The 23334-nt window shown below is 63.7% G+C and overlaps 1 protein-coding gene across 3 annotated transcripts in view; it reads right to left on the reverse strand.

Annotated features, from left to right (window-relative positions):
* BAHCC1 (BAH domain and coiled-coil containing 1) overlaps positions 1–2261 on the reverse strand; it is a 45125-nt gene extending 42864 nt beyond the window's left edge. For 2 of the 3 annotated variants that reach the window (XM_036342169.1, XM_036342166.1), the window contains exon 1: positions 1975–2261. In XM_036342169.1, coding sequence (XP_036198062.1) covers positions 1975–2152 — 178 coding nt within the window. In that variant the 5' untranslated portion in view covers positions 2153–2261. The remainder of the gene's footprint in view (positions 1–1974) is intronic. The other variant, XM_036342167.1, reaches the window with a different exon arrangement.
* Positions 2262–23334: the final 21073 nt, after the last annotated feature.

The following is a 23334-nucleotide window of genomic DNA, read 5'->3' on the forward strand; positions in this document are numbered from 1 at the left end:
ACCCTGCCCATGGGGAAGGCCTTCAGGTCAAGGACACGGACCAGGCCGGCACCCACCCCGTTTCTCCAAACCCTCCAGGGCCCAAGACTCCGAGAACCACGTGGTCAGCCGAGCAATGAGCAAGACAATGGTTTGGGCCACACGACCACATTCCCACCTGACTCGGTGGTGCCTGCACGTGGAGACGGGCCCCAAGGAGAAATGGCGGCTGAGCAGGACCGGGCGGCAGGGGCTGGGGAACAGGGAGGGGAACCCAGCCATGCCACGCCACCCAAGGGATGGCCCTGGCTTGCCCGTGTGCTACCCGGAGAGCCATGCCGAGGGCTTTTCAGACCCTTGTTTTCAAGGTGCTGGTCCCTGCCAGGCTGGAGGGCAGGGCTAGGGGGGTGAGGGGGAGAGGCAGTCATGGCCTCCCCATCCCCCAACCTGCAGGCTCAGCCTCCATGCCTGCCTGGATCCAGCAGCAGGGGCTGAGGGGGAAACTGGCCACTGTCCCTGCAGCCGGTGAGCCCCTGCCCTCGGACCCCAGCGGGGCCTGGGCCAGCGGGGCGGGCAGCATCTCCGGGGCAGGGGAGACTGTCCCCACCGCAGGGGCAGCCGGGGCCGAGATTTTTAAATCAGCAGCAGCCCAGGCGAGTACTTTTTCTCTTTCGAGTTATACATGCAGGGGAGGAAAAAGGAAGGGAGAGGAAGGAGGAAGAGGGAGACAGAGAAGAAAGGGCAGCTGGCAGGGGGCGGGGGGGGGGGGGGGGCTGGCGGGATCAGGGCCGGTCCCCCAAGCCCGGAGGCTGGCCCTCCGCACCCGGCTAACTGTTTGCATCTCCTCACGTTGCAGATGCTGACAGCCCACTGGTGATGAAGCCAGGCCCCGCATTTTTTTCTTTTTTCTTTTTAGGAAATGTACGTTTTTCTCCCTGATGGCGGCTCCTTCTGACACGGCCCCTCCTGGCCAGACTCTGCCCTCCGTTTTAATCCACACACTAATTGTAATCCCATTAAAGCTGATATAATTTTATTAGTATTCACAGTTCATCAAGCTAGCAAGAATAACTGTTCCTGCCAAATTAGCAACAACCAGAGGCCAGCGCTGCTGACGTTCAGAACAAACTGCCACGCAAGCCACCCAGCCTTCCAGGGTGACCGCGGGCCCCAGCGCTCACTGCAAACGCGCGGGGCAGGCCAGGGGCCTCCGGGATCTCGGGGAGGTAGCTGCCCCTGCGCCCGGCCCGGCGCCTCCTCGGACCCAGCTCCACCGGGAAACCCACGTCCCCACCCCAGAGAGGGACTGCTCGGAGGCCTGGGCCAGCTCCCGCCGCACGGAGCCTCCCGGAGGGTTCCCTCCCAAGCGAGGGGCGCCCGCTCTCTCCTCTGGGAGCCAATCGGCTCTGAACTCGCCTGCACCGAAATCCCCCGGAGCCGCGGGCGGAGCGGGGATCCCGGAGGCACTCGCTCCAGCAGAAGCGCCCCTGCAAACCCATTCTCGCCCTGACACTTCCAGGCTTTTTATAGAAACGGGATTTGCTCCTCTGACACCACAGCCCCAGGAACGCGCGCCCCGCGCCCCCGCCCTCCTCCCGGGGCCACCGCGCCTCCCCCCCTCCGCCCCCGTCACAACAGCCGTGTTGTCCCCGCGGAAAGCGCCTCGCTGTCCGGCCCGGAAGGCCTCCGGCTGTGACTGCGGCCGCAGGGGGAGGCTTCCGCGGCTGCGGCTCCGCAGGGCGGGCGCAGGAGGCCAGGCCGTTCTGAGCGGCCTCGGGCTGCCCCGTGGAGAGGGCACCGGGAAGGCCACTCCGACCCGCGAGGACCCGTCTCCACGGCCGCGGGGCCGGGAGACCTCGCTCCGCGCCGGGACAGCCGCCGTGGCCGGAGCCGGGAAGTGAAAGCGAAGGCTCCGGGCGAGAGCTCGGGAGAGAGGAGGGCGGGCGCCGGCTCGACCCCGGCCGCGCCCCGCGGGCCCTCTCCGCCGGCACTGACCTGTGTGCGAGGCCATGGGCAGCGGCGACGGGAAGTACTTCCCGGGCTGGAAGTGCGCGGCGGGCTGCGCGGCGGGCCCGGCCGGGGCGAGGCGCGCGGCGGCCGCGGCGCTGCGGTGGCCCAGGCTCCCGCGCTCCGACAGCAGATGCGGCGGCGGCGCGAAGTCGCGGCCATCCATGCCGGGCCCCGGCCCCGGCCCGCCGCCGCCTCCCGGGAGCAGCGCGGCCGGGGCCCGGGGGCGACTCGGTGCGCGGGCGGCGCGCGGACGGCGCGCGGGAGGCGGCGTCCGGGTCACCGGCGGCGGCGGCGGCGGCGGGGCCGGTCAGCAGGCCGGCGGGCTGGGCTCCTCGGCGGGCGGCCGTGCGCCGAGCCGGCGGCCGCCGTGCGGGTCCATAGTCTGCGGAGGGAAGCAGAGGAGACTCGGTGACTGGGGGCTCGGCCCGTTCCCCCGACCCCCCAGCCCCCTGCGGCCCCGAGCCACGGCCAGGCCCCACGGCGCGTCGCCCCACGGCACGCACGCGAGCTGGGCCACCCGCCTCCCGGGTCCCCGCGCGCACACGCACCGTCCCGGCCACGCTCGGCCCGGGGGAGCCCGGGGGAGCCCAGCGCACCCGTCGCCGCTTCCCCTTCGCGTCCCCGCGGGTCCCTGCGGCGAGGGCGCCGCGGCAAAGGGCTGCTGGCTCCGCGGGGTGATAAAACCCCAAATCTGCGAAGCCATCACGCGCGCACACACTCACACACACACTCGCGCGCACACCCTCTCCCCTCCCCCGCCGCCCAGAGGCGTCTCCGTGGAAGGACGGGGTCGCTCGCGGGCCCCCTCTCCCCTCCCGGCGAGGCCCAGCTCCCCTGCACGCCCCTAGCCGAGTAACCGTGCTAATTAAGCGAGTAATTTTATTGATTGTAACTCAGGAGTTTTTTTTATAACCTTCCGTTTCTCCTCTTTCCCATCCCCCCATGCGTTTTCCAGTTCGTTCTTTTGAACTCACCGCCCCCTCCCCCCGCTCCGACCGGAACAGGCCCCGAGCCAGGACCCCGGGCCAGCTCCCTCCAGCCCCGGCTTGGCGTCCGCCGCCCGCGTCTCCGGGGCCGCCACGCCGCAGTGCCCGGCCCGCGGTCCCCGAGCCCCGAGCTTCCTGGCGAGGCCAGAACAATCACCCCGCCCCCCATCCGATCCGCCCAGGGTCTTCCTCTGCGGGTTGGGGGCTTTGGGTGGAGGGAACGCGTTGAGCGTCAGAAATTATTCCCTCTCTCCACGCCCCGAAGCAGCCACGGAGGTCCCCCGTTCAGCGCCCGCTCTTTGGGCTTAGGGAGCGGCGCCGGGCTCCACGCGGCCCGCCGGGCGGCCCGTGGACCTGGGGTCTGCCGCGCCCAGCTCGGCCCTCGGAGACTCAGTGGGGCTCAGGGCAACGTTCGCCCCCGCCGGGGTCCCAGCAGACCCCGGGCTTCCGTCGTTCGCCCCCGTCGCCGGGCAGGGCCTCGTACAAATGCCCCCACCTCCCTCCTCTCTCGCCCCCTCCCTAAGCGGAGAGTCCACGCCGAGGCTACACGGGGGACAGTTTCAGACGCTGAGCGCGGAGCAAACCGGCCGACGCTGCGCCCACGTGGGCTTCTCAGAGCGGGCGCGGTTCGCCGTCCGAGTCCGCGCTGTTTCCCATTTCCTATCACCGCCAACAAAAGGGAGGCGGCCGGGCAGTGGTCTGCGTGGTGAACTCTGCAGAAAAGCTGTGCTGTCTGTTGCTGTCCCAGCGCCACAACAAAGCGATGAAGACGTTCCCTGTGTCGCGAATGCCATTTTAAATCGCAACATGGAATGCCGCGGGAGCTACCACGTCTTATTTGCTGGCTATTATTGTGCCTGATTTAATCTATAACCGAAAACATAATGTATTAAGTGAATACATATTTGCTCAGCTGATAAGCTTCTTTAATATTTATTCGGGGAGCCTCTGCCCCACACACAGAGTCCTCCTTGTCTCTCAAGTTCATACAAAGGGGCTTGGGGCGCCCTCTCCTCCGGGATCGCCGGCTCTGTCCCCGGGTCTAACAAATCACTCGGCGCGCCGTCTCTCGGGCCTGCGCCGCGCGCGCCAGGCCGCCAGGGCCTCCGCGAGGCGGGAGCGGGGGGCGCGGGCGGGACAAAGGGAAAGAAAGAGGGGAGGGAGGTCGGGAACCCACGGCTTCAAAGGCGCCGCGGGCCGGAGGGGCGGCGTGCCCGGGGGCCGAGTGCGCGCCACGCTTTTGTTTTGTGAGATTTCTCCGTTTCCAATAAAAAATTTTCAAAATTGTCCGGAGCGCGCGAGCTGCTCGGATTCTCCGGACGCGGGCTCCGCTGCCAGCGGCAATTTTAACACCCACGTCCCGCGGGCGGATCGCGGCGGCGCGGCCCTTCCTCGCCAGCCCGCCGGAGTCCCACGCAAACGGGGGTGAGTTACTGCGGCCCCTCCTGCCGCGGCGAGGCCGGCCCGGCTGCAGCGGGCTTTTCTTTGTGTCCTTTGCTCCCGGGGAGACGCTGCGCCGCGCCTCCCCGCCCGCCAGCGCGCGGCTCCCGAGGCCTGCGGAACCCGAGCGGGGCAGGGAGCGGGCGGGGCGCGCGGCCGCGGAGGCCTGGGCCCGGAGCCCCGGAGCAGCCACCCGCGGGTCCCAGGGTCCGAGTCCCCCACCCCCACCCCAGGAGGCCGCCGCACAGGACGGAGACGCGGGCCCATCTAAACGGAGCACCGGCAGGGCCCCGCCGCCCGAGGTCCGCTGACGAGGGCATTTTGTAAGAACCGAATCTCGGAACCCGGTGGCGGGGCGAGGTCTCCAGAGCCGACCGTCCCTTCTTCTCGCGGCTCGCGCGGCCCAGGATGTGGGATCCCTTAGGTTTGCTTTGCTTTTAACTTGCGCCCCTCAAAACCCGCCCTCGCTTCAGCCTCCGCGAGGACCAGGACCCCTTTCGGTCTGGCTCCCCCGGCGCCATCCGCGGGGCCTGCAGGCTGGGCTGCGGCCGGGCGCGCACGGGAGGCCGGGCGCCGCCGAAGAACCCGCTCCCTGCGAAACGGCCGCCCCCCGCCGGTTTTCCGGGAGACGGTCCGCGCTGCCCCGGCGCGCTCCAGGGCGCAGCGGCCGGCAGACCCCGCCTCGCAGGCCGTGGCCCGAACCCCTCTCGCTGCCGGGATCGCGCGCGGTGAAAATGACCCCGCAGCGCTGGCCTTGCTCAGCTCCCTCCTCCATCCTCACCGCCCCCCCACCCCCCAATGAATTAGGCTCTGGAAACCGAAACCCGGAAATCTCGCCATTATCCATCCTCGCCCCGCACCAAGCCGCAAAGCCCCTCTGGACAGCGGCCTGGGCCACCACCAGCCGGCCGGTTCCCTGAACCACGGAGCGACCGGGCGGGGCCGACCGGGTCTGCTCTGGGGAGGGGAACGGGGGGGGGGGGCAAGCAATCGGGGTTCGCTGGTGGTGCCACCGGAGCCGGCGCGCGTTGGCGGCGCCCGGGACCTCGGCGACGGTCAGCCCGCAGCCGCCCGCGCGCGGTTCGCGTGGGACGCAGCCAGCCTGACGGTCCCTGTCCTGTCGCGATTATTTATTTTTAATGCTGGGTGTCGATCGAGACAACAAGCGCTCAGAGCAAAGCAAGGACGCGTTACGGGGTGGGGGTGGGGGGTTAAAACCGATCGATAAAATTTTTCAGAGGAAAAAAATCGCTCTTATAGATTGTCCATCTTAAAAAAAAAAAAAACCTGCTCGACATTCTAACGGATTTTTTAAAAGGGAGGAGATAATATATTTCTTAACAGCGCAACCCTGATTCTCTCTTGCTTAAAAATGTAAATCCCCAAAGCCAAAATAAAAAAAAAAATAAAACAATAACAAAAATACCAAAAAAATGAAAGCAATTTCAGTTACTTACTGGAGGCTGTGTCCTGGATACAATTGAATGCAATACAATGAACCCAGTAAATGTGACTTTGTTTTGTATTCCTATTGGTATTTTCAATGTGCTGACTTGCACTGTAAATGCAGCGCTTCCACCACGACTCTAGCGAGCCCATCCAGAGCGGCTCTCAACCCCGCAGCCCGGCGCGGCCAGCCACAGGCCCTGCATACTAATAAGCTCGTGCCACTCAGCCCCGAGCAGCCGGCGCGCTGATTGGCCGCGCGGCCCTCCGCGGCCGGGAGCTCGTGCCACTCATTCCGCGTAAACAGGCCTCCCAATAGGCTGGCGCCAGGCCAGGGAGCTGCCAATCAGGGAGCAGCAGGGCTACTACCGAGCCCGTTGGCGCTTAATTCAAGCCGGGCGACTGCGCAGCTCCCTCTGCGCAGATCGTTGCTGCTGAATGGGAATGTGGTGGCGCGGGCGGGAGAGCGAGCAGGGGCGAGTGGGAGCGCGTGTCCGCGCGGGGGCGGGGGGGAAGAAGAGGGGGGTTGTTTTTTTGTGGGGTGTGTGTGTGTGTGTGTGTGTGTGTGTGTGTGTGAATGTAATCAGTAGGTCTAACGTTTGGCTTCTGGTGCACAGAGTCCAGGAGAAGAAAGAGCAACACCCTTTAAAGCAGATGCTTTTTTTTACCTGGGATCCGTCTGGCAGGTGGCTGATCAAGGCACGGGTGGGCCCCAACTCCAAGCACAGAGGATTCCTCGGGATGCCCGGCCCTCCACACTCTGAGACCTCCGCCTGCTCGGACACACACACCCGCATCCCTGGCCTGGGGAGCACGACCGCCACAGTCGCCTACCTGGTCTACTCCTCCACCCCCCCCCCCCCCCCCCCCCGCCTCGGGAAGTAGGCCCCAGGGGGCGAGTCCTGTCATCTGTCTGCGGACCCTCCGTTTTTGTCTCTCTCGACTTCACTTTGCAACTGAGCACCGATCAAAATGTAAATCGAGGATTTATGGCCAAGACAAAGATTGCCCTTTTTTCATCTGCAACTAGATTTAGAAAAATATGTCCACCTTGATATGCGCGGAGTGAGAGCCCTGCATAGTATTCTCTCTGCCACTCTCCTGAAATTCTGCTAAGTTATCGCGCCAGTTAAAAAAGAGCCACTGAACCGTTATCTTCATGGTAATCACATGCAACCCACTTTTAAAAAATTCTCCAACAACAAAAAAAAAACCCACAAAAAATAAAAATATTCTCCAACGAAATGCTATTTATTCTTGGGAGTCAAGGTGATGTCTGAGTGGCGATGGATACATTACTTTTACTCCTCTTTCTACATGTGAATCTCTGCCTCCCCCTCTGGAGGACAAAAAAAAAAAAAAAAAAAGCATATTTAACCTAGATGCCAGCCAACATAGGCACACGCGTTAGAAATTCTCCACCGACTCACTCCGGTGGCGACACGAAGGGGTTAAGCCAAGGCCTTCTGTTGTCTCCTTCCTATCCCGGCTCCCCCGCCCGCTCCCGGGGGATCGCGGGGATTGGTTGGCACTCCGCCAGCAGGCTGTCAATCACCGAGTGTAAACAAGGCGCTGATTGGCTGTTGTCCAGTCGGCACAAGGCCTCCTGAAAAAAGCAATTACTGGCTCCGCGGTTTCAAGGCGGCCCAAGGCCGCTGGATGAAAGGAGATAAGCTGGGGACCGTTTCCAGGACCCCCGCGGGCCGACCCGGCGGCCCGGGAGCCAAGGTGCGGGGAGAGCCCTCGGATCAAAGGGACCCGGAGGAGAGGGGAAGCGGGCGCTCGGCCCGGCCGGCCTTCGCCCGCGGGCGTTTCTGACTTGGGGGGCGGGGGGCTTGGGCCGCGGGGGGGGCTCCGGAGAGCCCGGGGCTAGCAGGTAAGCGCCAGGGCTCCGCGGGCCAGGCCTGGGCGCAGGACCAGCAGCGCGGACTGCAGTCCCGGCTCCGGCGACGTCCCGACCTGGCGGCGGGGACCGTGCCCCGCGTGGCGGGAGCCGCTGGCCTGTCCCGAGCGCTGCACCTTCCGCAGCGACCCCGGCGGCCGCGGGAAGAGAGGCGGCGCATCCACCCCTGAAGCGCCGGAGATGCGATTAGCGCGGCTATTCATTAGGCCGGCGATTGGATTAGGTCCGGGTGCGGGCCGGGCCGGCCGGGGGTGGGTGCGGGGGCTGGGCGCGGCCGCCGGGCTCGGCCGGGACCTCCAGAGGGTGAAGCTGCCGGGCGGGTGAGTGTGCGGAGACGGATCTCCCGGGTCCCGACCCCGCGGCTACGGAGGAGCTGGCCCGCTTCCCGCGCACCCCGAGGCAGCAGCCCGGCCCGGCTCCGGAGAAATCGCGCCGCACGCCGCGGCCTCCCGCTGCCTCCCGGCTCCGGGGCCTGGCGCGGCGAGGCTGCCCGGTCCGTGCGCCCCGGGCCCCGCCAGCTTCCCGCAGTCCCCGCAGGCCCGGCCCCGCAGGGTGCCTCTCGCCGATGGCGCTTCCTACTCTTCTTTGGAAGCGAGTTCTCCAATGAGCTTGTTTTCTGGCCTAGGAACCTTATTTTTTGTTTTCAAATTCCATTTGCAATTTTTTTTTTTAATATAAGAAAAGAGAAACGTTCTCCATCCCAGAGAGAGAACACCCTAGCGACCTGCGGGGTTCTGCAGGTGCTCCCCGCAGCGACCTGGCAGCCCTGCAGCGGAGCCGGGAGCTCCAGCCTCGGCAGGGCCGTGGGGGAGGGGCGGGGTCCTCCAGCCCCCACTCTACCAGTGTGTGGGGGTGTGGCGCCGTTCTGGTAAGCCCCACCCCAGGACCCCAAATCCTGCCACAACACCCCCCCCCCAAGGTTGCTTGAGGGTCCTGGAGCCTGGCTGATGGCCCACCCCGGCCTCCTCGCGAGATGGGGCTGCAGAGGACATCAGGGGTCAGGCCGTCCTTCCCCCCACACCAGCTCTGCTGCTGGCATCCCTCACCTGATTCCTGATTTAGGGGTGAGAACTGGCTCCCAGAAACCCTGGGTCCTGTCCCCTGACCTCCTGCCTGGCATCAGAGAGAAGCTGCTGCGAGGGGTGGGCCTGGCGGCCGGGGGTGCATGGGCCTGGCCAGGCCACATCTCCCTGCCTGCGGCCTCCTCTCCCTTCAGCGTCACTCACAGCAGATCTAGCGGGCCTTTTTTTTTTTTTTAAGTGCTGTTTCAAAACAGTTGTTACAGCAATAGCTGCCGACGGGCCTGCTGGATGCGCCGGGGCTGGCAGCTGCCCAGGCGGGCGGCGCTCAGCAGCTCCCGTGGTACCAAAATAAGCTCCCGTGTTCCCCGCGAAGACGGGAAGCAGGCGGCCTCGGGCATGTCTGGCTGAGCACACCACCCGCCTCAGGAAACCTCCGGCCGCCTCTTACTCTCCCTGCTGTCCTGAGCGGACAAACGTTTTTAATTTCTGAGAAACACGGTGTGGGGAGCAGCAGGCTCTCCTTCCACGGGGAAGGGAGAGGCCGAGGAGACAGGGGCTGACGGAGCAGGGCTGGCCAGGGCTCTGCAATCCCATCGCCTGGGGTTGCACAAGTGGATGGACTCCCCTCAGGCCAGCCCGGCGGCGCAGGGCCGGCCTGGAATGCAGCCAGGGGCGCTCTCCCACCCCCATGGCCCTGCACACCCACCCCTGGTCTGAGGAGAAGACAACGGATGCCCGTGCAGCCAACTGTGCCCTGACACCCGGGTACGCACACGTATGATACTTGCGTGCAGTCTCATTTGTAAGCACACATCAAACATGCATGCACATGCTCAAACACGTGTACAACACATACATGCACACCCAACCACACACCAGCTCTCCAGAGAACCTGCCTTTCCGTGCACAGCCTGGGGGCCCTTGTCCCCCCTGGACCTCTCCCCAGCCCTGGAGCCCACACCCTGTGCCCTGAAAGTGGCGGCAGATCGAGGTGCCTCTGCTCCTGCCACCTGGAACCCTGAAATAATCAGTGTTTCACACGAGGAGGGGGTGTCAGGCGGGTTACATAAAATCGTGAATTAGTCACCGCTCCAACCACACGCCCTGCCTGGGCCCAGAGCAGCCCGGAGCTGGGCCCAGACGATGTGCGCTGTCTCCATTGTTCCCTGGGCCATTAGTCAATGGGCAAATTAGAAACAATTTCTTGACAAAAATCGACTCTTAATTCCTCCCATCAGAGCTCGGGGGCCGAGACCCAGAGGCCAAGGCCAGGTGGGCTGGCTGAGGCTCTACACGTGGTGTGTACTTGCCCAGCAGGTAGGGAACGTGTGGGACGGGAAAGGGTGGTCTGAGGCCCAGGAGGGGCTGGAGGGTTCACAGCACCCCCACCCGCCCTCAGCCTCCCCCCCCCCCAAACCAGGCATGTGGCTGCCCACCGTCAGCACCGTCCCCATGGCCAGCACACGAGTTGGGGTTTGCATCCTGCCTCGGGAGTAAGAAGGTGGAAAAAAGAACCAAATATCCCCAGAACCACCCGGGGAGGCCGGCCTCAGCCCACTGCAGCCTCCAGGAGGCAGGGCTGCCCCCTCCCCCCGCCTCCCCACTCTCTGAATGAGGTCTTCTGCCCCAGATGTGGGGGTGGCTTCTTTCATCTGGGCCTTCCCTAGTGCCCCCGAGGAACTGGGTTGGGGAGGGGTGAGGTCAGAATCGCCAGTCCCAGCCTCCCCCCCTCCCCCACCCCCATCCCCCAGGTGCTGGCTGGGACCTGGCTAGCCTGGCGGGGGTAGCCTTCTCTTGACCACGTCTCTGTCTTGGGGGCTTGAGCTTTGCTGGGAGGAGGCCTATTTTGGAGGGGAGAGGATGGTGACGATCTCTCAGACCCCCCCCCCAGGGGCAGGGGACCGCCCCCACCAAACCAGCCTGCAGTCCTAGCCCCTCCACCATTAACAGGTCCACCGAGGGCTCAGGTGTCCGGGAGGGGCGGGCAGCTCCCAGGCCCAGGATTGGAGGAAGCCGCATGGTCAGGAGCCGGCCAGGCCACATCCCCCCAGCATGGCCGGGCCCTGGGCACTGGGCTGAGTCCCTCCTCCACAGCCTGGCTCAGGCCTGAGCCAGGGGCCTGCAGGCTGGCGCAGCTGCTCCCCTCGCTGCAGGCCGTGGCGGCTCGAGGAGACTTGGGGATGTGGCTGTAAGTTTTAAAAGGCAACCAGATCCGGGGGAGGGACACTTTGAAGTCAGATGAACAGTGGGGTCCCCTCCGTCCTAAGGGGGCTTTCATTCCCTGGTTGCTGGTTTGTCCAACCAGGTCAGGAGGCTGCCCCGCCCCCACGGCCGGGGAAGGTGCCTGTTAAACACGGAGCGTGATTTGAGGCTAAATGCAAGGCGGCTGCTCACAGGGGAAGGAGGATTCAGGTGCCGGCTGTGTGAGGTTATCAAACCAGAGGCCCTTTGGGGTTCGATGGACGAGATTTTCGTAAACGGGCAGGAGTGTCCCAGGCCAGCTTCTCCCTCTTTATCAGCGACGGTGTGATTGTTATTATTGTGAAAGGGATATGGGGGTGGGGAGATGCCTGGAACCCCCGGGGGTGAGGGAAGTCTCCAGGCCCTCATCCCATCTTGGCTGGAGGAAGGCCGAGGACCCCCAGGGACATCTGGGAAGGAATGGGGGGGTGCGGCCTGCCCAGTCTGGGTGGAGGAGGCAAGGAAGCCTGCTCTCTGGGGGGCTATGCCCACCCTCTGAGGCAGACACGGGGGGGGGGTCCCCTGGCAGAGGGCGACCCACACTGGGCCTCGTCATCCTGCCCGAGGAAGGACCCCAGGGCCTGCCTGTAGGACCACGGCAGGTGGCTTAGTGGCTGGAATGGCCCCGCTTGGCAACAAAAGCTCCAGTGGGGCCTCACAAGGGGCTGGTTGCCCGGTGCTTGCAGGCACCGCCCGCCCCGAGCCTGCCTCCCGTTCCCCCAAGGACACCTGCCCCCCGCAGCCCGTGCAGCCCAGCCGCCGGGAAAGTGCCGAGTAAGCAGTGGCTGCGGCGCTCCAGGGCTGTGTTTGGGTGTGTTTACACGTGTCACTGTCAGGGTGCGTCTGGACGCCGCCTCTGGGGGGCCGACGGCCGGGCCTGGTCTCACACTGAGGGGCGGCTGGGGAGAGTGAAGGCTGGACGGCAGGTCTCCTCCAAGGAAACCCAGGCGGTCCAAGCCAGGAGGCGCTAAGGGACAGGACTGGGACCTGGCAGACTCCCCCCACACCGCCCCATCACCACCACACACGCCCAACAGGGTCCCCTGAGCACCAGGTACAGAGCTCCGGAGGTGCAGGACGGGGGCGGGGCGGGGGGGCTGCACCTGCCCTTGCTCCCGCCTTGGGGGTGGGGGAGGAGGAACCTGGCGGCCAGCTTCCCGTGGATTTCCTCGTGTTCCCAGACTTGGCAAAGCCCCAGCTGCCGGCTGCCCCTCCCGCCGCGGCCCCAGCAGAGGGCCCCAGAGGGCAGGGCGCTGCCCATTCAGACTTGCTCCTGACACAAAGCAGGAGGCCTGGGTGGCACACACCTGGCCTCACAGACCCAGCTCACCCCCTACCCCCCTGCAACCTCCCAGGCCTCTCCCCACTGCCCCGCCTACAGCCCCGAGAACTTTCCTCCTGTGGCAGCCACCCAGCCGGCCTGGCCTGCAGGAGGGAGAGCCAGGCCTCACCTCGGCTGGGTGGGCTCCAGGCCGGCCTTGCTTACCTCCCTGCTTTTTGGGGTGGTGAATCCGTGGCCTGGTGCCCTGCGGCACAGAGACTCCAATGATTCCCATCCAAATGCCCCCGGAGCAGCAAAGCCCTCCACCGGGGCCAGGCAGAGGCGGGCGCAGGGCCAGAGGGCGCAGCCAGGGGACCACCCTTGGCCTGGCCACCGCGTCCTTTGTTAATAGGACAGTCAATGGTCTAATTAAAACCACTCAGCAGGTCCGCAGACACACACCTTCCACCTCCATCCCCCCGCCCCCCCCCCCAGGCTGCAGCCATAACCCCCCAAGGAGGGGGGGCGGGGTCCAGGGAAGTGTCCCAAAGACACTCCCCAGAAACACACCTTCCACCTCCATCCCCCGTGAGGCTGCAGCCATAACCCCCTAAGGAGGCGGAGCGGGGTCCAGGGAAGTGTCCCTAAGACACCCCCCAGAAATTCCCGCTTCCCACGGCCCCAGCAGGACGGCCAGGAGCCTGTGGGGGCCCAGTTCCGAGGACGCGTGCCCAGGGCCTGCGGGAGCTCCGTCGGCCCAGCTGGCCGCCCTGGGCCGGGCCCCTCTCACATGCAAACGCCGGCCCAGCTTGCCGCTGCCTCACCGCCACCCCATCCCACCCCATCTCCACCCCATCTCCAAGAGCAGGGGCGCCGCGCAAGCCAGGGGCTGTCCTTTCTCCAGACCTGACTGTGTTGGGTTTGATTTGTATTTTTAATGGCAGGCGTTTGCCATGCAAACGGCCTCCGAGGGCGGGAGGAGGGGGATCAAAGCCCCTGCGTCCAGGCCAGAAACAAAGGCCTTTGGGAGACGGAGCCACGCGGTGGGCGGCGGGCGCGCCCCCAAACCCGCGTTGGGAGAAGCGCGCGCAGCACCTACCCGGGCGGCTTCGCGGCGGCTCCCTCCGTTCCGGCGGCGGGTTCCCCAGCGGCCGCCCGACCCGCGCCGGGTCCGCCCTGCGCCCTAGAACAGGGAGGCGGCCGGAGGCGCCACAATCGCAAATTTATGGCCTGGGTGAGGCGCTTCCCTGTCCACGCGGGCCCGGTGACACGAAACAAAATGGATGGGAGCGGAGCGAACTCTCATCTGCGCTCCACGCCGGCCCCGCGCGTCTGCGGGGCGGCCCGGGACCCAGCGGCCGGGGGACGGAGGTGTGGTTGCCGCGAGCCGTGCGCTCCGAGCCCCACGCGGATGCTTCCCCCCGGATTCGGGCTCCGGGCCGCGGGCTGGGGAGGGACGCGACCCTCGCCCGGGTCCCGCCCTCCGCGACCCGCCAACTCCCCGCCGCATCCCGGGCAGCAGCGAGGCCGCTCTCCGCGCGCCCCGGCCGGCCCTGCGGGGCCCGGAGCTCCGCACCCCAGTCCCACCCTCCGGAGGGCCCGGGCCCGACTGGGGCTCCTACGTGCCCCCGGCGCTCGCTCGTCTCCCCAACTCCGGGGTCTGCATCGGCGCGGAGTCCCGGTCCCCACCGCGTGGAGCCCGCGTGGGGAGCGCAGGGGAGGGCCGGGCCCAGCCCCCACTCCCGGCCCGCGGGAGAGCCTGTGAGCAGGCGGCGGCCGGGGGCTGCGGGCGCTGCCTGGCCGCTCTCTCCTCCGCCGTGCGGGGTCCCCCGGGGCGCGCTCGGCGCCTCCTGGCACCGACCCCGCCGCGCCGCATCCTTAAAGGCGCCGCCCGCCCCGCCGGCCTTTGTCCGGCCGCTGGAAGGTCATTCCCGGGGGCGCAAGGGCAGCGGCCAGACCCCGTCGCAGAGCGCACCCCCCCCCTCCACCCCTGGGACTAAATCCCCGGCTTCCTCCTGCCCGGCGCGCCGAGACCCCGAGACCCGGGCTTGGGCAAGAGACACTGTAGCGGGGTCGCCGCTGGGAGCCGGCTCCCAACAAGTGGGGGTGACGGTGCTCCCGAGAGAACAGGAGGGGAGGCCAGGTGCTCAGGGAGAGCGCACCCTCCCGGCCTCCTGGCTGCCGGAGCCTAGACACGCACTGGGGCCTCCGGGCAGCCTGGGACGGGCGAGGGCCATGCCAGGGCAGAGATGAGCAAACGGGCGAGACAGGTAACTCGCTGCCGTCTCAGAGGGGCGGGAGCCCGGGCCAGATCTCTAAGCCAGGCCACGGGCCGGCCGGCCTTTGGGCCCCGGGCAGCCCCACACTCACGGACGGGGCAGGAGAGCGTGGGCCTCAGGACGCAGATGGGCACTTGGGGCCACAGCACCCACAGAGGACCCACCGGCCCGTTCTCCTGGGGAAGCGCCCGCCCTGGCCTGGGGCCCTGCCTGGGGTGGGAGCCCACGGTGAGGGCTGCGCCAGGCCGGCCACCGTCCCTGCCGCCGGGAGGGCTGCTCGGCCGGCAGGACCTGAACGCCAGGTCCCCAACGGTCCTGTGGGCTGAAACCAACAAGAGGACACCAAGGGGCTGAACCTCCACTTTCAGGTTCAGAAACCGGCTGTAGAGATGCAGGCGGCTTCCGGCCACCGCGTGATGAGCTGGCTGACGTGCAGCTGTCCGAACCGCTCAGGCAGAACCGGCTCCGGAGGCCCCTCTCGAGGCCCTGGCCCCAGCAGCTGAGCCCGCGCCCTCGGGGCCTCCCGGGCGGCAGGCTCCTGGGGGAGGGGACGCAGCTGGGGACGGCGGAGAATGGGGTCCTTGTGCTGCTATCAGCGACCCCGGGGCCGATGAACACGGCTTTGTCTGCCCCACACTCCCGTGGTGACCACGGGACCAGCCGGCATCAGCGCCTGGGGCTTCCCAACAAGGGGGCTGCTTTTAGGCCGAGGTTAACCCTTGAGTGGGTGTGGGAGGCCCGGTACTCCCCGGCTCTGCGCCTGGGTGGGGGGCGTGCAGCAGAACGGGGACAGCAGCGTCAACCCCGAGGTCCGAGGTTCGAGGTTCGAAGCAGCGTTCGTCCAGCAGGCTTTCTTCGGGTTTCCATGGCTGAGCCACTGGGGGAGGTGACCCGTGGGCGGTACCGAGACATCCTGCCCACCGGGCCCAGCTGGGAACAGAAGCCCAAGGTGATGGGCCCCTCCCGGGCTGGCTCCAGGGCATGCGCCTGATTTGTGGGGAGTTCTTTTTTTAATTTTATTTTTATTGGTTTCAGAGAGGAAGGGAGAGGGAGAGAGAGAAACATCAGCGGTGAGAGAGAGTCATGGATCAGCTGCCCCCTGCACGCCCCACACTGGGGATCGAGCCTGCAACCTGGGCCTGTGCCCTGACCGGGAATCGAACCCTGACCTCTCGGTTCATAGGTGGATGACCTTCAACCACTGAGCCACACCGGCCAGACTTTTTGAGGATTTTTTTTTATTATTAGTTTTGAGAGAGAGAGAGTCAGTTGCCGCTGTGCACCCCGTGGGAGTTCTTGGTCACACAAAGAGGGGCCCACACTGGGCACCCATCAGCTAGCCAGGGTCTTGGCGAAGGGGAGAGCCAGGAGGTCCCGCTGCAGAAGGAGAGCCTGCAGACCCAGAGGAAGTGGGCGGGCGTCAGGCAGGGCTTCCTGGCGGTCAGAGTGCGAGGGAGGCGGGCGATCGGGAGGGTTATTTGCCGGCCTGTTGGCTGGGTTTGCCGTGGGTCTGGCCCCCAAAATAGAAGGGGGGCCCTCCTGGGGGTGAGCGGTGCTCCCTCTTAGGGAAGGTGGGGTGACGAGGGGCAGCCAGGAGCACAGTGGGGATCCCGGCCCCTGCGGCAGTGGCTCCGGTCCCGCCCAGGCCTGTCCGCAAGTGCTCCTGGGTATTTTTCTCGTCTTTATAATTTTCTGTATTTCTCCGATTTCCCCCTGCCCGGCTGGCCGGCGTGGCTCCGTGGTTGAGCGTCAGCCCATCACCAAGAGGTGGCTGGTTCGATTCTGAGTCGGGGCACATGCCCGGCTGCGCACACAGGAGATCAGACAGGCACACGGGGAGAGGCCACGTGCCGACGGCGGAGGCCGGAGTGACGTGGCCACCAGCCACGGGATGGTGAGGACTGTCTGGGCCACGGGACCACGGGACCGGGAGGATCACGGACGGCAGTCTCCCTCCCGGCCTCCGGGCGGAGCCACGATTTCAGCCTTGGCCTCCAGGCTGAGGGTGTGAATATGAGTTGTTTTGAACCTCGCTGGCTCTGAGGAAAGCCTTATGCACATCCTGTTCCTGCCTTTGGTGAGCGAGCCCTTGTTTGCTTACATTGTGCATCATCTGTTCCGCGTGACCAGGTAACGAAACGCATTGTAAGGAGGCGGCTCACGCGGCTTTGGAGGCTGGAGAGGCACCTCATTCTCACTCTAGGAAACTCCGGGGGCCCCCCCTCCCCTACCCCGCCGCTGCGCAGGGAAGTTTGGAGAGGACTCTTTGGGGAGCAGGTGTGGCCGGAGGAGCTAACACCAGGGCGGGGGGATATGTTGGCAGGGTGTGTGTGCGTGTGTGTGGAAAGGGGGTGCTGGCCCGGCCCCCGACGCTGAGGCTGGGACCAGGAGGGAGGGCTCCGCTCAGGTGTGTCCCCAGGTGATAGACGTGCAATTAACCTGCCTGCGGTTTTGCTGGCAACTGGACGGGAACAGGAAGTGAGCGTATAAACCAGGGCCTTTCAAGTTAAGACAAATTCATCAGACAGATGAGCCTGCAGCGCAGAGAGCAGCACCCCGGCTGCCCCGGCCTCCAGTTGGGAGACAGCTCCACTCAGGGGCCCAGGCGCCTTCCAGGCCTTTCCAGCCCCTCCCTCCCGCCACAGACCGCAACCGGCAGAGCCCGGCCCCCGCGCCCGGCAGAGCCTGGCCCCCGCGCCCGTCCTGGCAGGGGTGTGATCTCTCTGGGCCTCAGTTTCCCCGTCTCCCTGGTGCGAGGCCCCCGCTCTGAGCAGCTCCCCATCCTCTGACTCCTCCTCTGGAGCTCCAGGTGCCAGACTTGGCCCGAAGCTCCTAACACCTGAGCAGGATCCGCCGCCCGGCCCCTGCGTGTGAGAGCAGGTTCTGCTCAGCAGGGCCCCTGGGAGCGCCCGCCTGACCTCCAGGCACACGGCCTCTGGTCCCCAGCGGCCCGACACCTGTGCCCGCGGGGCTGTGCTCACTGGGCCGGGCTATCGTTTAAGTTCCAGGCCCAGGATGAGCTTTTTAAAAAAGTGTTTTTATTGATTTCAGAGAGGAAGGGGGGAGAGAGAGAGAGAGAGAGAGAGAGAGAGAGGAGTCGCTGTTGCTACGCACAGCAGCCTGGGTGTGTGCCCAGGTACCCCCGCCCCCCAAAGGAAGAAGGCCGTCCGGAGGCCACAGCCTGTAGGACCAGGCACACAGCGTCTGGAAATGGCAGAATAGACGTGCGGAGAACAGAATGGGGGGGGAGGGGGGCGGGCCCAAGGCGGGGCTGGGGGACAGGGCGTGGCTGTGACAAGCCCAGGTGAGAGATCTGTGGCCTCAGAACGTCCTGTATCCTTGTGGCCAGCGATGCCGGGACCCTGGTTGGGACATTGTAGCAGAATTTTGCAAGATGCTGCCCTGGGCGGAAACTGGGGAAAGGGTCTGTGGGACTCTGTGTGTGTTTGGCTTTCCCCAGCAACGGCATGTGGATCTGTAATTATTTCAAAATGAAAAGCTTAACCAAAAATAAATCCTCACTAAGACACTGGAGATGTCTCTCGAAGTGGGGTTCCCTCGGGAACCTGCATCGGAATTACTCAGGGAGCCATTTAGGGGAGCTCCTGGACCCCACCCCCAATTAAGAAACCCGATTTCCTGGCCAGGAACCCGAAACTCCGGCCAGCGTCCTGGGACTGTTCTGCGAGTGGACACAAGCCTCCGCAGCGAGACTCCTGCTCCCTCGAGTCCGGGCCTGAGCAGGGTGGCAGCAATGCAGTGCTTTGGGGGGGAAATCATGTCCACAGACTGTTCTCTCCTCGGCCCGTTAGAGGGGAGGTCTGTGTCCCCGTCCCCCGGACCAGGGCTGGCCCCCGGACTGGTTTGGCTCTTTCAGAAAAGCCCTTTGGCCCGGTCAGTGTGGCTCAGCGGTTGAGCACTGACCTCTGAATCAGGAGGCCATGGTTTGATTCCCAGTCGGGGCACATGCCCGGGTTGTGGGCTGGATCCCGTGTGGGGCGTGCAGGAGGCAGCCAATCCATGACTCTCTCTCCTCATTGATGTTTCTATCTCCCTCTCCCTTCCTCTCTGAAATCCATAATAATAAAACGATATTTAAAAAAAAAAAACAGCCGAAACCGGTTTGGTTCAGTGGATAGAGCGTCGGCCTGCGGACTGAAAGGTCCCGGGTTCGATTCCGGTCAAGGGCATGTACCTTGGTTGCGGGCACATCCCCAGTGCGAGATGTGCAGGAGGCAGCTGATCGATGTTTCCCTCTCATCGATGTTTCTAACTATCTCTCTCCCTTCCTGTCTGTAAAAAATCAATAAAATATATTTAAAAACAAAAAAAACAAAAAACATGAGGCCCTGACCAGTGTGGCTCAGTGGATGGAGCATTGGTTTGTGGACTTAGGGGTCCCAGGTTCGATTCCGGTCAGGGGCATGTACCTTGGTTGCGGGCGCATCCCCAGTGGGGGGCGTGCAGGAGGCAGCTGATCGATGTTTCTCTCTCATCGATGTTTCTAACTCTCTATTCCTCTCCCTCTCCCTTCCTCTCTGTAAAAAATCAATAAAATATTTTTTAAAAAAACATGAGGATGCTAGCTACACCTTTGCACCAACAAAATAAAAAGAAATCTAGATTATTCTCTAGAAAAAAAGCGAACACTGAGATGGACTCAAGAAGAAGTAGAAATAACCATTGGAAGGCGGGAAGGGGTCAGGACTCTATCCATAACGGTGTCACCAGCCCTAGTGGGTGTGGCTCAGTGGATAGAGCATCGGCCTGCAGACCGAAGGGTCCGGGTTTGATTCTGGCTCAGGGCATGTACCTGGGTTGCAGGCTCCTCCCCGGCCCCGCCCTGGTCAGGGCTCCTGCAAGAGGCAACCAATCAATGTGTTTCTCTCTGTCTTTCCCTCTCTCTGAAAATCAATGAAAAAAAACAAAATCCTCGGGTGAGGATTAAAAAAAAAAAAAGTCACAGGCCCGATGGTCCGACCGCAGGTTTGACCAAAATGTCCAGGGATCAGACCAGATGTGTGCGCGCCCGAGGCCCAGGAGGCTCCTAAGAGCCCAGAGTGGACGAAGCGAAGAGCTGGCCGCCCGGCTGCCTCTGCAGAGGCCGATGCAGAAACCCTCACCAGTGCTGGGATTTCCTTGTTTTATTAAATGTCTCCAATTAAAACCTGTCTGTTTCTGTCCAAGCTTTCTTGTTGCCCAATAGCTTTTCTTGCGGGGACAGTGTCCGCCTCTCCTCCGGGACGTGTGGGCTGAGACAGTGTTCCCATTGTTTCTTCGTTTATAAATAGTTTGCGATTTCTATTTTGATTTCCTTCTGCAGCCGAGTCCCTCAGGAGGCTGTCCTGGAGCCTGGGGGGCGGGGTGCATTCTCTATTCTGTCGCCTTCCTCTTCCTTCCCAGCGATTCCATTGCCTCAGAGACAGGGGACGTGTGGTCTCTGCTGTGAGTTCACCCGATGTCTTCGGTGCCCAGTGAAGGCTCCGGCCTCGGTGGAAACCGTGGTCTCTGCTCACTGGTCACCAAGGTCCATCGCGTAGATCTGGTGGGTTACGTGCTCAAATCTGTGTTATCCCTGACGTTTCGGGTTAATCTTCACCGAGATATTTTTCCCATTGATTTTTAGAGAAAGTGTAAGGGAGGGGGAGGGGAAGAGAGAGAGAGAGAGCGAGAGAGAGAAACATTGATGTGAGAGACGCATCGATTGGTTGCCTCCTGTATGTGCCCCAACAGGGCCAGGGATCAAACCTGCAGCCCAGGTATGTGCCCTTGACTGGGAGTCGAACCCGAGACCCTTTGGTCCAAGTGCCGACGCTCTCACATTGAGCCAAAATGGCCAGGGCCGTTCTGACCGCTTTTAAGCGTCCAATTAACACCACTCACGCCCCGGCGGGGGGGGGGGGGGGGTGCGGGGGGCTTGGCTGGTTGGGCGGCGTCCCATGCACCACAAGGTTGCGGTCAGGGTACAGGGCTAGGTTTTGGGTTCGGTCCCCGGGGAGGGGGGGGCCAGGAGGAAGCTGGATGGATGCTCTGATTTCACATCCATGTTTCTCATCCTCTCCCTTCTTCTAAAACCAATAAAAATATATTTTAAAGAAGAAAAAAGAACATTCCCAATGCTGCGCAGCCGTCACCACGGACGCACCTGGAAACTTTGCCGCAAAGCCTCCCTCCTTGTGCAAAGGGACCAGCCCGCAGCTCCGTCCGCATTTCTCCAGGGCTCAGCCCGGCTCTCGCCTCCTGCACGCGCGCCCGGGCGCCAGGCCCGGCTGGGGGACAGGCCGCTGGCTGGTGTCTGGCTGGTGTCGTCCCTTCCTTCCTTCCTTCACTTCCCGTGCGGCTGCGGTGGGGGTGCAGGTGGCGGGAACGCTGCCTCAAACGGGCACCGACGATGTGATGTGATGTGGGGGACAGAGGTGGGCAAGTGCGGAGCTGGCAGCTCGGAAGCCGAACTGTTTCCCAGACCAGGGTCCTTCCTTCCACTCGGTGCGGGGCGGGGGGCGGGGGGGGGGGGCACGGATCAGGGCGGACAACTGGAGGGTGTCTTGGTGCGATGACCAATGAGCAGAGCTGGCCCGGGACCAGCCAGCCCATCCGGCCTCAGCCGCAGAATCCCCATAATTGGCCTGGACCTCCCTGGCGAAGGCTGTGGGCCCCTCCTCAGAATAAAGTTTTTAAAAATATATATTTATTGATTGATTTCAGGAAGGGAGAGGGAGAGAGAGACAGAAACATCAGTGATGAGAGAGAATCATGGATGGGCTGCTTCCTGCACACCCCCCCCCCCCCCCCCCGCAGTGGGGATCGAGCCCACAACACGGACATTTGCCTGGACCAGTATCGAACCTCCTGGTCCAACCGCAGAGCCACGCCAGCCAGGCCGGAATGAAGTTTTTAAATACATAAACCTTATCGGGTTGGAAAGGAAGCCAGTTATAGGGAAATGCACCGTGAACGTCATACATGGCTCACGTGTTGTGCGCACGTGTATATAAACATCGCAGACATGGTGGCACTGTGCCTCTTCATTCCAGGGGCCCCACTTTGCTGGCCCGGCGACCAGAAACGGTTCTCGGAGAGTCCGCGAGGACGCAGCCTGATTCGGAAATAGCCGTCATTTCAGCAAAGTCGCAGATGCAGAACCGAAGGCCGTGAACCTGTGCTCAGAGGTCAGCGAGCAGCAAGGTGGGTCCTGTCCCACCCCAGCTCCCGGCCTGGCCTGGCTGTCCACAGCTTTGTCCGGGGCGGTCCTGGGGCCCCGCCCAGCCCTGGGGCAGCCTGGGGGGTGCAGGGCCTGGAGTGGAATCTGTGTCCGTCTGTCCTGAGCGCCGGCTCTGTCCCTGAGTGTGCACTGGGCCCGCAGCGTGTGTGGTGATGACCGCGCACTCACACCGCGCCTGGGGCCCGGCTTCCATCTGTTTCCTCGCCGTGTCCTGTGCTCCCGGCGCCCTCCGCCCTGTTTCCTGCCCCGTGAGACACGGCAGCTGTCTGTCCTGATTCTGTTTCCGCTCACCGTTGGGAGGTTTTCCTCGGTCTCTCTATTCGCCGAGGGCTGACTAACCTTCTGATGTGCATATCTGAGCGCATCTCTCCCCACCCCGGTCCAGAAGGACTCAGTATCGAGCCCTGGCCAGTGTGGCTCAGTGGATAGAGCGTGGTTCCGCGGCCTGAAGGGTCCCGGGTTTGATTCCTGGCAAGGGCATGTACCTCGGTTGCAGGCTAAATCCCCGGCCCTGGTCTGGGCGTGTGTGGGATACAACCAATCGGTGTGTCTCTCTCACATCCATGTTCCTCTCTGTCTCTCCCCCTCCCTTCCACTCTCTCTAAAAATCAATGGAAAAATATCCAAGTATCCGAGAGTGAGGATTAACAACAGCAATCAGCACCCAAACTGTGCCATCAGGAAGAAGACACAGGGCTTCCCAGTTCTACTTCCCTCGAGCCCCCCGCACTGACACCCCCCCCCCCCAAACACACACACACACACACACACACAGCGCCAGGATGAGGTCACGGGCTTCCCGACTGCCGAGAGCGGTTCCGGCCTGTCCCTGGTAGAAAGCGTTTTGGCTCCTGTGTCCCGGGCCTCCTCTGGTGTCCACGCCGGTCTCGTGCGAGTGTCCAATGTGGCGTCACTTCAGATGTGCTTGTTGGAAAGACAGGCTCCCAGCACCCGGCGTGACCGAGGAAGGGTTCGGTTTTCCTCCCCACGGAGCGGTTGGCCGGGCAGAGACGCACGGGCACCCTCACCCTCCTCCAGACCCCGAAGCTGCCCCACAGCTGGGAGCCCAGCCATCCAGGCCGTGCCGTTCCTTCCTGGTCTGTCCTTGGCCGTCACCTGTGTTTTCTCCCTGGAGGTTGTGTTGAAGCCTTTTCTGTTCTAAACTGTCGTCACGGCCCCGGCGGGTGCTGCTGTTGGTTGACATTCCTGGGCACCGAAAGGTCGCCGGTTCGACTCCCGGCCCAGGGTGTGGGTTTGTTCACATCAATGTTTCTCTCTCTCTCCTCTCTAAAATCAATTAAAACATTTAAAAACTTATTACAAAAATAATGCGATGTCATGGGACTTCTAGGTGGTTTTCCTACTGCCTTTGCCTTGCGGCCTCTGACCTTGGGGTTCCTTTTAAGTAACGCGACTCAGGAAACTATGGGCTTATTTCCCATGTTGCTGCTTCACTTTTCCTTCCTGCGTGGTGACGTCTTGCACGGTTTACCCCGTGTTTCAGACAGTTCTCCTGGGTGACCACCAGCTCACTCCCTCCAGGCC

Source organism: Myotis myotis, unplaced genomic scaffold (genome assembly GCF_014108235.1).
Source record: "Myotis myotis isolate mMyoMyo1 unplaced genomic scaffold, mMyoMyo1.p scaffold_m19_p_17, whole genome shotgun sequence".
In the NCBI taxonomy this organism is placed as follows: domain Eukaryota; kingdom Metazoa; phylum Chordata; class Mammalia; order Chiroptera; family Vespertilionidae; genus Myotis; species Myotis myotis.